We start from the raw sequence: 16,231 nt of genomic DNA, 5'->3' as shown, positions 1-16,231 counted from the left end.
TGAAACGTTTGACACACTGTTTACAGCTGAAGGGCTTTTCTCCGGTGTGGATGCGCTGGTGTGTCTTTAGACTGCCTAACTGACTGAAACGCCTGTCACACTGTTGACATTGGAACGGTTTCTCTCCACTGTGGATAAGCTGGTGTGTCTTCAGAGTGTCTATCCGGCAGAAGCTCTTGTCGCACTGTGTACAAATGAAAGGTTTTTCCCCAGTGTGGATAAACTGGTGTTTATTCAGACTGCCCGACTGACTGAAACTCTTGTCACACTGTTTACAGATGAAAGGTGTTTCCCCGGTGTGGATGAACTGGTGTGTCTTTAGACTACCCAACTGACTGAAACTCCTGTCACACTGCGTACACATGAAAGGTTTTTCTCCGGTGTGGATACGCTGGTGTGTCTTCAGATTACATAACTGTCTGAAACTCCTGCCACACTGTTTACAGTGGAATGGTTTTTCTCCGGTGTGGAAGCGCTCGTGAGCCTTCAGTTCACTTAAGCGACTGAAACTCTTTTCACACCGATTGCAGGCGTGGGGTTTCTTTCCAGTGTAAGATGGCTGTCGTGTCTTCACTCCTCCTGGTTGAGTTAACGTCTCGGTAAACTGCTGATGGTTGTAGGATCTAGATCTGTCTTCTTTCTTCTGGCTGGTTAGAGAGCCGCTGATTGGCTGACAGGCTGCTGAGATGATCTGTCCATTCCTCGACATTTGGCAGAAGAGGTCGTTGTGGCTCTGAGTCTGAGTCTGGGAGGAGTCAGCACCTTCCAGGATGCCCGGGTCATTTTCAAAGCTTTTGCTACACATGGATTGTGACGGCACGCAATATAGTTCTGCTGTTCTTGGAAGATTCGTCCGATGTTGACCTCGTGTCTCTGAAAATAAAACAGCAGCACTAACACGCTCAGGACAAAACTCATTTTCACTCTTTATATGGGTTGACCGGATATATTTTCTGACGTCACACGTGATGTAGATTTGTGCATGTGTCCTGAACATGACACGTCCTTATTTCACCTCCACTGTCTCTGTATCAAAAAGAGTCAAGAGTCAAGGGAAATGAATAGCCTATATTATTGGCTATTTATTTACAATGATAAAAAATATCACCCTTGTGTGAAGTGAGGTGCGCTCTTATTATCACACATCACCATACATAGATCATCATTACGATACATCGACCGGCCTCAGCCTACCAAACATCAGCAATCAAATCCAAGCATTTGGTTCCATTTGTACATTCTCAAATGTAACTCAAATGTTACTCAAATGGGTGAACCAATAGCATCCACCAGCTGTCTTTGGCCACCACCCGCGCTAGACCAGAATTCACACAGGCTGGGACAGGAGGATATCATGTTTCATAGTCATTTTTTTTCCATGATTTACTGTAATGTTCAATGATTTGTCTTTGATATTGTAGGCCTATATGTTCGAATTAAATGAACGAGGCAGTGTTCTCCCAAATATGCATGATTGTGCGGCGGGCCACCACACAATCATGCCCAGCAGCAACACAGTATATGCTTTTTAGTATAGGCGGCCGCGAATAGGCCAAAAATGCCTGTCAAAAGCTTGACAGGCATGTAAAAGCCCCCTTTTTTGTGTGTTTTGCACCTTGGGCTAAATGTGGCCACTCTAGATTGTTAGTCGAGTAAAATCTTGTGATATTTAGTCGACTAAAAACCTTCCAGGTGACTAAAATGTGACAAAACTAAACGAAATGAAAATCATTCAAAAGACTATGACTTTTTTTCATGCCATGAATGACCCCCAAATGGGGGCCGCGGATGATCTGAACATGTGTGACAGCCAGAAGAGAAGATTTGCGCTCAAAAATCCAGAGTCGCCAACGAAGCGCTGTTATTTTTAGCGCTTTATTTAATGATAAACCTATAAAGTTGGCTTACCGCATATCAAAGCTCTCGTCGATCGGCAGCTCCATGTTCGATTGCCTTCCCTTCGGGCACAATGCATTGAAAAAAAGGAAGGGTATTCAATTTCAACTCCCCGTGACCGCGCATCTAAAATATTAATGCTTCTAAAGACGCTTAGCCAGTGATTTGTCCGATCAGCGTGACCACCTTCACCATTGCTTTTTTTTGGGCAGACAAGGAGGCACTCTTCTTCTACAACCAAATAGAATGGTGGTTGCTGAACTATCTCTAGCACCCCCTGGCGGTGGTTGAGCTGGTTCCTTCCCGAAGCGAAGAAAAGCAGCAACTCTACTCCGAGTCTCTCTCGCGTGACCTTGCGTGAACTTCTCACCATATCGAGTTGCCGGCCACACGTCGGAGAAAACTCATCTCGGCCGCTTGTATCCACAAACGTATTCTTTCGGTCATGACCCACGCTCCATGACCATAGACATGCTTGTATGAATAATAGACCAACCACAGATGAACCACAGACTTCAGACTTGTGATTCAGACAATCTCAACCACGTGAATCCTAGCATCTTCAGTGTGCAGGGCATATGCTAATAGGCAAGTCATGCAGATTGTCTATGGTCGCCAACATGTCCGTATGCAAAGACTTGGTCTTGTCTGTAGAAAACTTCAGATTTTCTGTTTTACCCACAATTAAAACTCTATAATTGCGGCTAGCTGTTAGCATAAACCCCAGTTCCAGGTGCCCCCCCCCCCCCCCCCCCAAACACACACACACACAAACACACACACACACACACACACACACACACACACACACACACACACACACACACAAACACACACACACACACACACACACACTCGCTACACACGTTATTATCATTGAAACGAGCACAAATTAAATCTGAAATTTGGATGACAGAATATCCACCAAGGACAGCTCTCCTGGAGTCCGACATAAATATGGAGGCTTGAAAAAACTGCTTTATACACCGTGATTATATTTTCAATCAAACTTACTGAATGCCAAGTTTCCAGGTTGTCTTCAGAATCAGTATGACAATTATATATCATGACACTATGGAAACGTTAGGAGTCCAACTAGTGGTTATGAAATGTTGTATTTTGAAGAGACCCCCTTAACTCTGAGGGTGTTCAAATGGAACCAAATGGACCCCCTGAGGGTCCTATTGGTTCCATTGGAACACATTCCGAGTTACAGACATGTTATGGGCTATCTATCTGTGTGTTTCTGGTCATATTATTGTCCAGTTCATTTCGTATGTCCGTGGCAAAAAAATGGGACGTTGACAAAAAATGTCCGCCACAAGGACAACATGGCGATGACCCCCTGGCATTCGTCACGCGACGGCATCGCGCGGCGAAGCCTAAAGGCTCATACGTATAGTCTGGATTTTCGGTGGTGAGGTGACCACCGAACTACAACATGACGTCAAGAGCTGTGGTGAACCACCGCCGCCGCCCCAGCCCTTCTCTCTGTTTTTACTCACCACCGCTCAACGTTATTTCCGCTCCGGTGGTCAGCTCACCACCGGAGCAGGTGGTCAGCTCACCACCGGAGCAGTGGTCACCTCACCACCGAAAATCCAGACTATGAATAGGCTTTAAATGGGGCGCGATGGGGAACAAACGGCGGGCATACCTGGACATGTGTTGTTGCTGTTCGCCGGGGGGTTGGAGGTGGTGGTGTTGGTGGTGTTGTTGATGGTGGTGGTGGTGTTGGTGGTGTAGGGCAGGATGAGCCGTATGAGCGCGCTCAGAGACGCTGGCGCTGCCGGCAGGGGGCGGGGTTTGCTGGAGTTTGCGCGCCAGGTCGAAGCACTGGTTCCTCAGACACTCCAGACTGCTGAGGCACACCTCCTCCTCCTCCTCCTCCTCCTCCTCGCTTTCCTCCTCCGCCCCGCCCCCCCGGGCGCCGCAGCCGCGCCCGTTGGCCTGGTGGGGGCGCCCACGGTCCTCGCCGCGGTTACCTGTCGCCAGTGGTGGGAAGAAAACAGAAATCACTGCTGGAAGAAACGGGTCCGCGTCAATATGCCGACGGTCCATTGGTCCGATCGACAACCTACCTCAAACCCTCACCCTAACCCTAACCTCCCCCGGGGCAGCACACCTAAACCTAACCACCCACCCTCTCCCGACCACCAGCGCACCTCGGACCAATGCTCCTTCGGAGCAATGGTCCGTCGGATCATAGGGTGCTTCCCGGAAGAAACTGCAGTCACTCAATGTTGATAGTATTTGTATCGTATATACATTTGCACGACTTATTATCTCAAATAATTGCAGTCATGGCGATCGTGTAGTTAAGCAATATCACACGAGAGGGTGTGCTTTACCGGCATTAATGGCACGCTTGCGTCGAGTTCTGTAAGCAGTGCAGAAGTGCCATTAACCCTGCGAGACGGCGATGGCGGAGATGGTAATAAAGCACGACCCCTTGAGTATAATATTGTGATTATACGACAGTTACCCTTAAAAAAAACCATGACAGACGTAGCCACTATACGACCTAAAATTGTTCCAGGAAAGTCGCTAGCATGGCAACCCAGTCGGCTCTGCTCTGGGGGAGAGCAGCACAGCTACACTATTCTTAAACCAATCCGATTGCTTCCTCAAAAGACCTGTGTGTTGACACTATTTAAACTCGCCGCAAAGCGGGTGCCTATGAGCTATAGTTCCAAACATTGGGCCTCATGCGCCAATAAGTTCCTAAAATGTGTTCTTACATTTCTTCCTACGAGAATTCCTAAGAGAGGTCTAGTCAAATGCATGATGTGTTCTTAAAGTGCCCAATTGTTCGCACCTGCTGTTCTTAAGTTGATGAATTCCAAAGTGGAAGCGTGTGCCCGTCTATCATAATAATTTGGTAAACTCTCCGGTTCGGTCTCTATCATTTTATTACTCTGTGGCGCTCTCTTATACCCGCGGTCGCCGCCCCGGTGCCTTCTGGGTAGCGGCAGGAGGAGGCGGGGTCACGCAGGTCTTCCTGGTGGTCGTCGGGCAGCATGGCGGCTCCGTGGCCCTCGGCCAGGAGCTTCAGAGAGTCCACCGTCTCCCTGACCACGTCACTGTCCAGGTCCACGCTCAGCGAGGAGCCCTTTGGATATAGGACCAGTGTTGTTTTTGGGGCAGAAAAATGTGGATTTTAGTTTCACTTTTACTTTATTTGTTCATTTGGACAGGACGATGCATATTAATGGACGTCACATGGAAATGTAAATAGACCGCAGTCCTCACAGGGAAACACAGAAACAGAAAACAGTGGAATACATAAATTACATAACATTACATATAGGGAACACAGCATAAAAATACACCATTAGTCATTATAGTCCCTTCAATAGTTTTCATTTAAGTTTCAGTCACGTTTTAGTCACCTGGAATGTTTTGTTTTAGTCGAGTTTTAGTCGACCAAATATCATAAGGTTTTTAGTCGACTGGAATCTACAGTTGATTTAGTCGAACGAAATGTATTTTGCCGTCGTAATGACTGTTATTTTCACTTGCTGAAAATAGCAGATCTACAAGCTCACTGTGATGTGTTGTGAGCTCGTAGGTTTAGTTTTAAGCTTGTATAGCATGTTGTAATGCCAGATCTTTACACTTGGTTCTTGCATGCTCAAAATAGCCAATCTAAGTAGCTTAAGCTTGTCAACACTGTATCTAAGCAGATGTAGCAGACTAAAGCCCTGTTTCTCAGTTCGACTGAGTTTGACTAAAACCATATGATATTTATCCCATTCAGGACGGGAACCCTTTTTGGCGTTTTAAGCATTATTATTATTATACTTCAGCTGTTGAAAAATAGCAGATCTACAAGCTCATGGCGCGGCACTCGATCTGCTATCTTTGATTGAAAAGTCGTGAAAATATGGCGCAAATCTTTGAATATATATATATATTATTTCAGAGCGAACGTTTTAAACTCAAACCTTTGCTTCTGGGAGGTCCCTGATATACATATTTTTTCAGACGGGGTTCCGCAGCCAAATACAGATAATTCCGGGGGTCTTTGACATGGAAAAAAAGTTGAGCACCACTGATATAGAAAACTATTGCGATTTAGAAGCATTTTCTTTTTTTTGCGAACGCAGTGAGCAGTGAGTCTGTCCCGCTTTTGTGCCCATATATGGAGCTGAGTGATTACGTCACCATGACTCAGCCATAACCATATAAGGAGTCCCCAAAGCAGCTATACGTCCAAAACCCAAATATGTACGAGCTGCGTTCGCTTCCCGCGTTTGCGCGTCTTACTGGTAATCGGCCTCAGTCCGAAATGGGTAAAATACACTAAAACTGGACTATAAAACAAAAACTTTTCAGATCATGATGTTGTATTTTGGCAGATTTCACACTGTAATAATCCATCATTGAAGTCACCTTCCTCTCCATGTCCTCCTCTTCCTCCTCCTCCTCCTCCTCCTCTTCCTCCTCGTCGTTCTCCTCCTCCTCCTCCTCCTCCTCCTCGTCATCTTCCTCCTCCTCTTCCTCTTCCTCTTCCTCCTCCTCGTCATCCTCGGCGGCGCTGTTGGAGGAGTTGCTGTTGGCGTCCGACTCCGTCATGGCCTCGGCGATCTTGCCCAGGTTCAGCAGGGACGTGGCCACCAGCTCGTCGTAGTTCTCATACTCCTCCCTGCCACAGGGGCGGCGCCAAATTAGTTACGTGTTACACAGGTTCATGCAGCAGGTACTTATGGCTTGAACTTGAACTTTGAACTTGACTACTACTACTAGGCCTGTAAAAAAAAATCGATTCGAGTTAGAATCGCGATTCTAATGCCGTCCGATTCAGAATCGATTCTCATTTTCACAAATGTACCTGTGCATGCAATGCATTATGGCCTGGGTTTCTGCATAGTGCATTTACTACCAGCTAAGCTAAGCCTGCCAATTGTATTTATTTTACACCTGTTTTAATACTAATGTATTGTTCTGGTATTGAGTGAGAAGAGATTTTGTAACTTTTGTACTGGTTCAAATTTGTGCAAGCTAAATAAATGAGACATGTTCTTACTCTTGGATTTAACCTTTGTGTGTTTAAATCATACTCGTACTAAATGTACTCTGCTTTCATGCCAGAAGACTGGAGTAGATCATGCTAAAATTCTATTTAATTGTTTTTAATAAAATAAAAAAAAACTGCTTTAGAATCGAAAAAATCTTTTTTGAATCGAGAATCGGAAAAATCAAAAAGATCGTTTTTGAATCGAATCGTCACCCCAAGAATCGGAATCGAATCGAATCGTGGGACACCTAAAGATTCGCAGCCCTAACTACTACAGTGTTTTGGACACTCCACACCCACCTCTGGTCGTTGCCGTTGGCGACCCCTCCTCCAGGGGGGCCGGGGTTGATGCTGATGCAGTTGCCCGCGGCGACCCCGGCGATGCTGTGGTTGTGGTTGTTGTTGTTGTTGTTGTTGTTGTTGTCTTTCTGGATGGGAGTGAGTTTGGACTGGCCGCCGATGGCCTTGAAACGACTCCCTGTATGGAAACAAGCGCAGCTTAAAAGGTATATTCAGTGATTTCACTTAGAATTCCAATATCACTTGTAATTTTGTTTTTCGTTTGTGATAATCCTCCCTACTATAGAGTGTGCTGAACATATAAGGAGTTCGTTCCTCCCCGTCCCCAGTTAAAGGAGAACTCCATGCTAGAAGGCTTTCTTACCTTGATTTGCAGTTGTTTAATATCCAAAGAAGTGGTCCAGTTGTTAGTTTGTGAAAAAAACGCCTTATTGGCTATTTCCCCTACCCCACCTAGCCCACCATAAGCCCTGAATGGGGGCTATGGGGTGTTTTTCAATGTTGCTTATTTCCATCGCTCGAAAATGCAATTTGTTGGTATATATCAACTCTCCATAGTGTCAACAGTGTGATAATGTTTACATTTTGCTGCATAGTGACGGCGTTGTTGTGTTCTAGCAGGTTTAGCCGTAAAACCTGAGATCTCGTCTATCTCGCGAGACATCTGCGCGAGACTTCCCCAGGAGCGCACCGGGAAGTGGTCCGCTGCCCTGTTTATGATGGTTTATTCCCAGCTCCGTGCACTGTCGTCCGAGTAACGTTTCCTCACTCTGCAGTTACCGTTGCCACAGTGCACACTTTATTAGCTACGAGAGTATACTTTTGATTTGTTTGTATCATCTTATATTAGTTCTGAACATGAAGGAATGCGCTTTTCCTGTTCAAACAAAAGAAGCTGTGCCACACGAAAGTGTAAAAGCTTTCATAGCATATGCCATTGGATCTTGATCAGGGGAAACGTTGGCTCACAGCTCTCAGATTGGATATCAATACTCCACTTGATAACACCAGGAATTGGACAGTTTGCAGTGACCATTTCCAACCGGAGGATTTCGACCCACCAAAGGATGCAACGGGAGAAAAGAGTAACCAGATCCCATCTGGCAGAGTCAGGTTAACCCATTCTGACCTGAGATCAGATTCATACGAGGTTTCCACTGGACACACACTGGGTCTGATTAACCCATTCTGACCTGAGATCAGATTCTGAAAATGTCAGTTGTTCTTCGATTTTTCAAAAATAGCAGAGCTAGCTACGAGCTTGTAGATCTGCTATTTTTCAATAGCTAAAGCATAACATGATGCCGACACCAGAATGGGTTCCCGTTCAGAATGGGTTAAGAGAAGAGACCATCAAAGAGAAAATAAAAAAAAACTAAAAGAAATCCAAGGAAAGAGCGCAACATTCAAAAGCCACACGCTGTTCCAAGGACTACTATACATTACAGGTACATTTCAGGAGATTTATTTAAGTTATTCTTTACCAAGCCTTCTTTTTTGGCCCTATATGTATTTATTTATTTATTTATGTATCGATTAATAGAGGCTACTGTTTTTATGGTTGTGAAGGTTTGTGGGTTGATTTCGACGTCATTTGCACTTTTTACGATGAATAGTATTATGAAACAAACGACTGGTTGAGAATGGTGGTAAACCCTCCCCCATGCTCACCTTTACCGTTTAGGACAGACAATACAAAGTATTCTACTTCTCAACACTAAAAAGTAAAAAAAAGTTGTAAAAGTAGAAGTTTTAAACCTAAGAAAGTTTTTAAGTGGTGCAACCACTTCTACATCCAGCTTGCAGCCGTGTAGCTGTTTGTATGTTTGTGATGTACGACGTCAAATGAGCATGAGTGGTGTGCGCATGCGTGAAATTGGAACGACAGAAGTATGTGCGCACGCACCCGCGTGTGTGTGTAGTGCCGTGGATGTTGTTGCTAGATAATTAGCGTCAATGCTAGCGAGCTAAAATATAGCCATCGTTGCTCTAGAAAGCACCAATGTTTCCATCTAGACCACCGGATTATCAGCAAAAACCTCCGAAAATCGCGCTAATGGACCAAACCATGGACATCAACGTAGATTAGGAGTTATTCAGCTTTTAGAGAGGGGAGTTGCGCCACTTGGTTCAGACGGGTCTGATTTTTTTTTTATGTAATAGTATTAATATTCGTGGGTGAATATCTGTTTGAAAATAAAATAATTTGAAAATATATGCAAATGATCCCCATAAGAGAATATTGGCTAGGCTATATGTTTGCAGCTCTAGTGGTGATTGTCAACCTATTTACTTTCAAGGAGCCCCAGTTTGACATGAATTAGGCTATACGGACCCTAATTTAATGGCATTTCTATCTCTGAGAACCCAATTAATTTAGCTAATTCCATGTCACTAATTCACAATGTAACTCTCCGAGTGTACAAATGGAACAACATTTGCCTATAACGGGTCCATTTGGTTCCATGTGTACGCTTGTAAGTGGTATAGCCATGACAGAGTATAGTTCTATTTATAATAGAACCACACAATAGGTTCACACATCAAATAATGTTTACTCTAGTGTAATATATAGGTACTCTAAATTTGATTTATTTATTCTCACAGAATATTGTTTTATCCCATGGATGAACTACATTCCCCTTGATTGTCATTAGTCTATTTTAGTTTACTGTATATACACCTATGTGTTCTACTGCCATAATAACACCTTCATTAATTATTGCATGTCCCTTTATAATTTCTGCCACTTTATATTAAAAAAAAATAACAGCAGGATTTATTATGTTCATCATTGCTATGGGGAGGGGAAGCAGTTGAAACGGATGAGGACGTCCCAGACTTTAGAGGTGCCCAAAGCTCCACACCTGCTAAGTCTATGCCAATCCAAAGAGGGGAGTCATCACAGACTGCCAGTCCAAATGATTTCTGAACCTGAGTGGGGCGAGGCAGTAGAGGTGAGGACATTCATATGTTTGTTCATGGCACACAACTAACTATGCGGTCTTATAAAATAAACTGTCTAATTGTGCCTAAAACTTTTGAAAATAAGTCACACTGTTGACACTATGGAGAGTTGATATATACCAAAAAATTGCATTTTTGAGCGATGGAAATAAGCAAATTTGCACAACACCCCATAGCCCACATTCAGGGCTTATGGTGGGGTAGGTATAGGGTTGGGGAAATAGCCAATTCTTCACAAAATAACAACTGGACCACTTCTTTGGATATGAAACAACTGCAAATCAAGGTAAGAAAGCCTTCGAGCATGGAGTTCTCCTTTAACCCCTGGGGTCAAAACACCTTGGGTTTTGTTTTTGACTAGGTGGCTCAGCCTTCATCCAATCAGGGTAGAGAGTGGCCTTCCGCCAATCATGATCGAGTGGGTGGCGGGCCTTGGTGTGCGTGCTTTTTGGCATGTTGCGTGCCCCCCCCCCCCCCCCTACTGTAGTGCGTGCACATCTCGTTACCGGGGCAAAACCGGGGGTTTTTCAAAATCACCCAAATCACTGAATGCTCCTTTAACTTCTTACATGTTTTAATACAAGACATGAATTATAGAGCACCGAACTCTGACGTAATTGACAAATCCTATCTGGGTCAGGGCTCGACGCTTAGCATTTTTCCAAGTAGCACGTGTGCGCCTAAGTTGAAAAATCTAGTAGCACACAAATTATTTTAGGAGCACGATGAAAAATGATGTATTTTTAAGGGGCGCTAGCCCCTCCTATATACAGCCTTTGTCCCCACACATCTCAAAATGAGCCATTGACGATCAACAGAGAAATTTCGTCAAAATTCTTCTAAATATGACATAAATTAAACGCCATTGACATTGAAGGGAAAATGTATGTCATATGTAAACGAGCAAATCAGCTAATCAATCACAGGCAACAGGCATTCTGATTGGCCAGTATGAGATGATATCTGATGTATGATGACAAGAGCGCCCCTCACTTAACATGGGTGTGATTTTTCTTTAATGAAGTGATATGAGGTATATGGAAATAATATGTCAAAATATTATATCACTATCTTTTCAGCAATTATCACAAAATAGTGATATTCATCATATCATTGTTATGTTTGTTTTCAAATAATATATATAATCAATTTGTTTTATGCTAATACTTTGTAGATAGATCGATAGTAGCTCTGTTCCATTCCATACCTCTAATACGTGCAACACATTAGAGCTATGGACCAGAGCTAGATAGATAATATGTTGCTCATGGATGGATAGACAGGCTATCCGTTTTTATCCTGCTGTTCTATCATGTTAGTGTGACATTCAGACAGTGCAGAGGCTGCTCGATGGTGAATTAGTATTGTAACATTCTCCTTGGATTTGACTGACTGACTGATATTAATACGGTAATCCAGCCAGTTCGGTCATTCGCATTATCATTTACGCTGGGCACACGCTTTTGTAAGCAAACGCTAAACAAGGGTGGTTTTTGATAAACATCAATCCGTCCACTCCATGTGTGTGCGCGCGCGTGCGTGCGTGCACGGCTGCACGCTGTTTCACCCGCGTTTGGTTAAAAGTAAGATACGTTTGAACTTTGAACATTACAAACAAACTTTGCAAGCAATTCCTTCTGAATCTGTGCTATCATGCTAATGCTATCCCGTTGAGTTCGCTCTGACTTCTTTTCTGTCTGCCGCTGACAGGGAAGAGCACGGAGCAGCAACACAGGGAGGGGAGGGGCGGTGGGAGCAAAGGGGACAGATCTTCAAATGAACGTTGTTAGCTTGTAGCTCTTCTCTTTTTGGCGAACGACACCGCCGTTCAGAAATATAAATTTAGGTATAGAACCACGACTATAGAATGTGCACTTGCTGTAGACAGAGACTTGTCTTTATCACGATTGAATGGTCAAATCCTGTAGTCGCACCTGTGCTACAAATTGAATTTTACAACTCGCACAGTGATATTTTTAGTCGCAGATGCGAGTACCTAGTCGCACTGTCGAGCCCTGATCTGGGTCGCGTAACCCTTTCTGCGATCCCCCTGAATTCCGCTAAACATGACGTAAATTAAACAGTATGAGATGATGCATGCATGATGAATGACGTCCGATAGGAGCTGATAATTCCGCTAAATATGACATGAATTAAACATCGAAACATTAAACGCCATTGACATTGGAGGGAAAACTTACATCATGTGTAAACAAAGCAAATTGGCAAACCAATCATGTTTTTTTATGTTGCATCAAATAAGACTTTTCATTTAATATAAAATGAGCAATATATTTCACTCATTCTTGAGATGAGGGACAAAAGTGGAAAAAACATGTCCCACACATAAGAGCCTTATTTTATGTAAAAAATAAATAAATTCATAAAAATAAAAGCACTTGCAAAGTTAAGTGTAATACAGTTGTGTATTATTATGCCCTTAATTTCATTATAATTGTTTTCATATTCCATCTGAATTAGTTAAAAGCAGGCCCTGTACCCAAAAAGGCCTGTATTTAGCCTGTCCCCAGCAAGTGGCCACAATTTCAAACTGCCAAAAAAGTGTCTAATACTGTCACAATCACATAAATATACATACTAAATTAAAGTAGATTGTCAACAACATAGCAAATAATATACACAGTTAATTTTAATTTATATTTTCTATTAAATATCTCATATCAAATGTTCGTCCCACGTCTCCGTCAACTCCGTCAGGTTTTTTTAAAAGTCTTAAATTAATCAGAAAATATTGTCGACAGATTTAGCCTGAAGACTCCTTTTCCAAGTCCCATTTATATTTGTTGCAACAGTGGAGTACCTGGTCTGACAAGCATTCAATTGTTTGATATTTTAAACAAACAATGTTGATAACAATGTGGTCACAGCTTTTACATGTCAACTCCGTCTGCACATTTTTATGATCTTTGTTAAGAATTCCAAAATAATGTTTATTATTTTAGTTTAGGGGTTAGGTTTAGCTAACAAAATTAAGCAAAAACAAAATGGCCACATTGTACTAAAGAGGGTTAAGATGAAAACAAATGCCATTTTGTCAACTCCGTCAGACGTCAACTCCGTCAGATTTTGTGTCTGACGGAGTTGACGTGTATCTGACGGAGTTGACAAAAGTGTTCCTAAAACAATAAAATTATTGTTTTTGAATAATGGGCAGTATTCTAATTTGGCACACAGTTAGAGCATGCCTTAAGGAACATTTTTGGCTATGGGGCCATCACAGATTTGTCTCGTGGTGACCATGGCAGCCATATTACAAAAGAGCCGCCACCTGATGTTATTTTACAATAACTCAAGTTCTACACCACCTAGGATCTTGATTCTGGTGACTAAGACCTCATTTTCAAGGATGAGGGATACAGTGGTACAATTTAGACTTTCCCTGTGACCATGGCAGCCATTTTTCAAAATGGCCGCCACCTGCTGTTATTTTACAATAACTCAAGTTCTACACCACCTAGGATCTTGATTCTGGTGACTAATCATACATTTTCAAGGATGTGGGGTACATTGGTAATATTTAGATTTGTCCTGTGACCATAGCAGCCATTTTTTTTCAAAATGGCCGCCACCTGCTGTTATTTTACAATAACTCACGTTTTAGACCACCTAGGATCTTGATTTTGGCGACTAATCATACACTTTAAAAGATGAGAAATACAGTGGTACTATTTAGATTTGTCCTGTGACCATGGCAGCCATTGTTTTTCAAAATGACCACCAACCTGCTGTTATTTTACCAATAACTCAAGTTTTAGACCACCAAGGATCTTGATTCTGGCGACTAATCATTACATTTTCAAGGATGAACTTTCTCTGGGAGAGGTAAGGGCTTATTTCAGGTGCAGGTTGAGTTTCTACTGACAGGACATTAAAAGGAGGTGGGCTTTCTGGCCTTTGACTTGCCCCTTTCAGGTACAGATGCACAGTTTGACTTCACTGGCCACTGCAGGGAACTGTGGGGGAGAAACTTTGGTCTCTTGACACCCCGTGACCCCGATTAGGTTCAGGGTTTTTTTTGGTGGAGACTTGCCTTTCATGACATCTTTGCTGCAGCAGTTGATCTCCTTACTGCCAGTGGTGGCACACTCTGGGTCTCTGGGGCATTGTATCTTGGTGGCCTCCTGCCAGTGTTTCTCCATCCTTCTCCTGAGCTCTGTGTTCTGGGGCTCTGTTATAGTCAACTTACATTGTCTTGGCTGGAGATTGCTTTCCTGCAGGGTCCAGCCCAGTCTTGTGCAGATGGCTGCTGGCCCACCTGGAGGCCCCAACCTCACTTGTTCGGTTGGTGTGATTAGGTGGGGTGGTCTTCCCCAATCAGGATGAGGGGTTTGACCCTTTCAAACGGCAGTCTGGCCAAGTGTCTGTATTTAGTTGTGAGTTTAGATACAGGATACGATTGCTCACCCAGCCCCAGGTGACATGAGGTGAAGGCTCCTTTGATTTGGTAACATTGCTTTGGTTGACATGCTGGGGACACAGAGAAAGACACTGATGCCTTCAGTGTCTGCACATCCTGCCTGATGGTCCTGAAGCCAAATCTTCTGTCTTCAGTCTTTCGCTCACTGTTCACTGCTCACTGTTCACCTCACCGAATTTAGCCCAAGGAGTTTGACCCCTAGTTTGGCCATAGACCCCCTAGTTTGGCCATAGCCACTTGCCCAAATGTGCCGACATGTGCTGACCTCATCACATCTGTGATGATGGCTATGGCCGTTTTTAGCCAACGTAGTGTTTTTTGTGCAAAACTAATGCTTGGAATGGATCCAGAATCATGAAAAGCCCCTAGTTTGACATGCCACATGCTACTTAAAGCATAATGAAATTTAGAACATTTAGCCTTATATTGGTTGTTGATGGTACCCAACTTTCAGCAGCTGTCAAACATGCCCCTAGGGTGGTCAAATAGAAACCAATGTGGGATATGTTAGTAGACACCTTTACAAACATTGGTGAAGAAAATTCTTGGTAAGAAATGTATTCACAGATTATATATTATTCTGATAATATTCCCTGAGTAAATTGGTAAAATAATAGCAGGTCCACCATTTTTGAAAATGTCTACCATCCATGGTCACAGGATAAATCTAAATAGTACAACTGTATTCCTCACCCTTGAAATTGTATGATTAATCACCAGAATCAAGATCCTAGGTGGTGTAGAACTTGAGTTATTGGGAAATAACAGAAAGTTGGCGGCCATTTTGAAAAATGTCTACCATGGTCACAGGACAAATCTAAATAGTACCAATGTATCCCACATCCTTGAAAATGTATGATTAGTCACCAGAATCAAGATCCTAGGTGGTGTAGAACTTGAGTTATTGGGAAATAACAGAAAGTTGGCGGCCATTTTGAAAAATGGCTGCCATGTTCACAGGGCAAATCTAAATAGTACCACTGTATTCCTCATCCTTGAAAATGTGGGATTAGTCACCAGAATCAAGATCCTAGGTGGTCTAGAACCTAAATCAGTTAAACTTGTCAACTCCGTCAGATGTTCGTCAACTCCGTCAGACGTTCGTCCCGTGATGTTTTCGTTAATTTCCAAAGAAATAGAAAATTTGCTGTCAAATCTTTTGTGCTTATGTATTGAAATACCAACTGAAATGATACGTAATGATGATTCTTTTTTTTTTTTTACATGGTTTTCATGTTATAATATTGAAAATATAGGTTGAAATGACGGTTTTGAGAAATTGGATATTTCATAATAGTGTGATATTGGAACAAAATAATATTAAAAGATTTGTATTACTTAACTTGATTACTGAAAGCCATTATAAGATAACTGAGGACTTTATATTATTGTTGAAATGATAAAATTCAATTAAAAGGGATTTTAGTGTGTCTGACGGAGTTGACATGAATCAGGTATTAAGTGCATAAATGTCCCATTTTAGAAAGAAATGTTATGCGAAAAACCTGTTCCTTCTCAAGATTGGTAGTTGAGACCTGTGTCTACAAATACATCTATTTGATTTGAATGTATCTTAAAAAAAAAAAAATCCAGTTTGAAAAAAGTTTTGT

At 42.7% G+C, this 16,231-nt stretch overlaps 1 protein-coding gene across 1 annotated transcript in view; it reads right to left on the bottom strand.

The window, feature by feature from the left end:
* LOC308334515 (myelin transcription factor 1-like protein) overlaps positions 1 to 16,231 on the bottom strand; it is a gene marked incomplete at both ends in the record, with an annotated part of 83,997 nt that overhangs the window by 47,472 nt on the left and 20,294 nt on the right. Inside the window, 6 exons of the mRNA XM_080791313.1 lie at positions 522 to 797; positions 1,909 to 1,958; positions 3,676 to 3,881; positions 4,834 to 5,008; positions 6,292 to 6,544; positions 7,310 to 7,394. Of these exons, the coding sequence (XP_080647439.1) occupies positions 522 to 797; positions 1,909 to 1,958; positions 3,676 to 3,881; positions 4,834 to 5,008; positions 6,292 to 6,544; positions 7,310 to 7,394 (1,045 nt within the window). The remainder of the gene's footprint in view (positions 1 to 521; positions 798 to 1,908; positions 1,959 to 3,675; positions 3,882 to 4,833; positions 5,009 to 6,291; positions 6,545 to 7,309; positions 7,395 to 16,231) is intronic.

This window comes from Protomyctophum bolini (genome assembly GCF_963924005.1).
Source record: "Protomyctophum bolini genome assembly, chromosome: 19".
In the NCBI taxonomy this organism is placed as follows: Eukaryota; Metazoa; Chordata; class Actinopteri; order Myctophiformes; family Myctophidae; genus Protomyctophum; species Protomyctophum bolini.
Note: the sequence above shows the minus strand (reverse complement) of the source record. Positions and strands in the feature narration are given on the sequence as shown.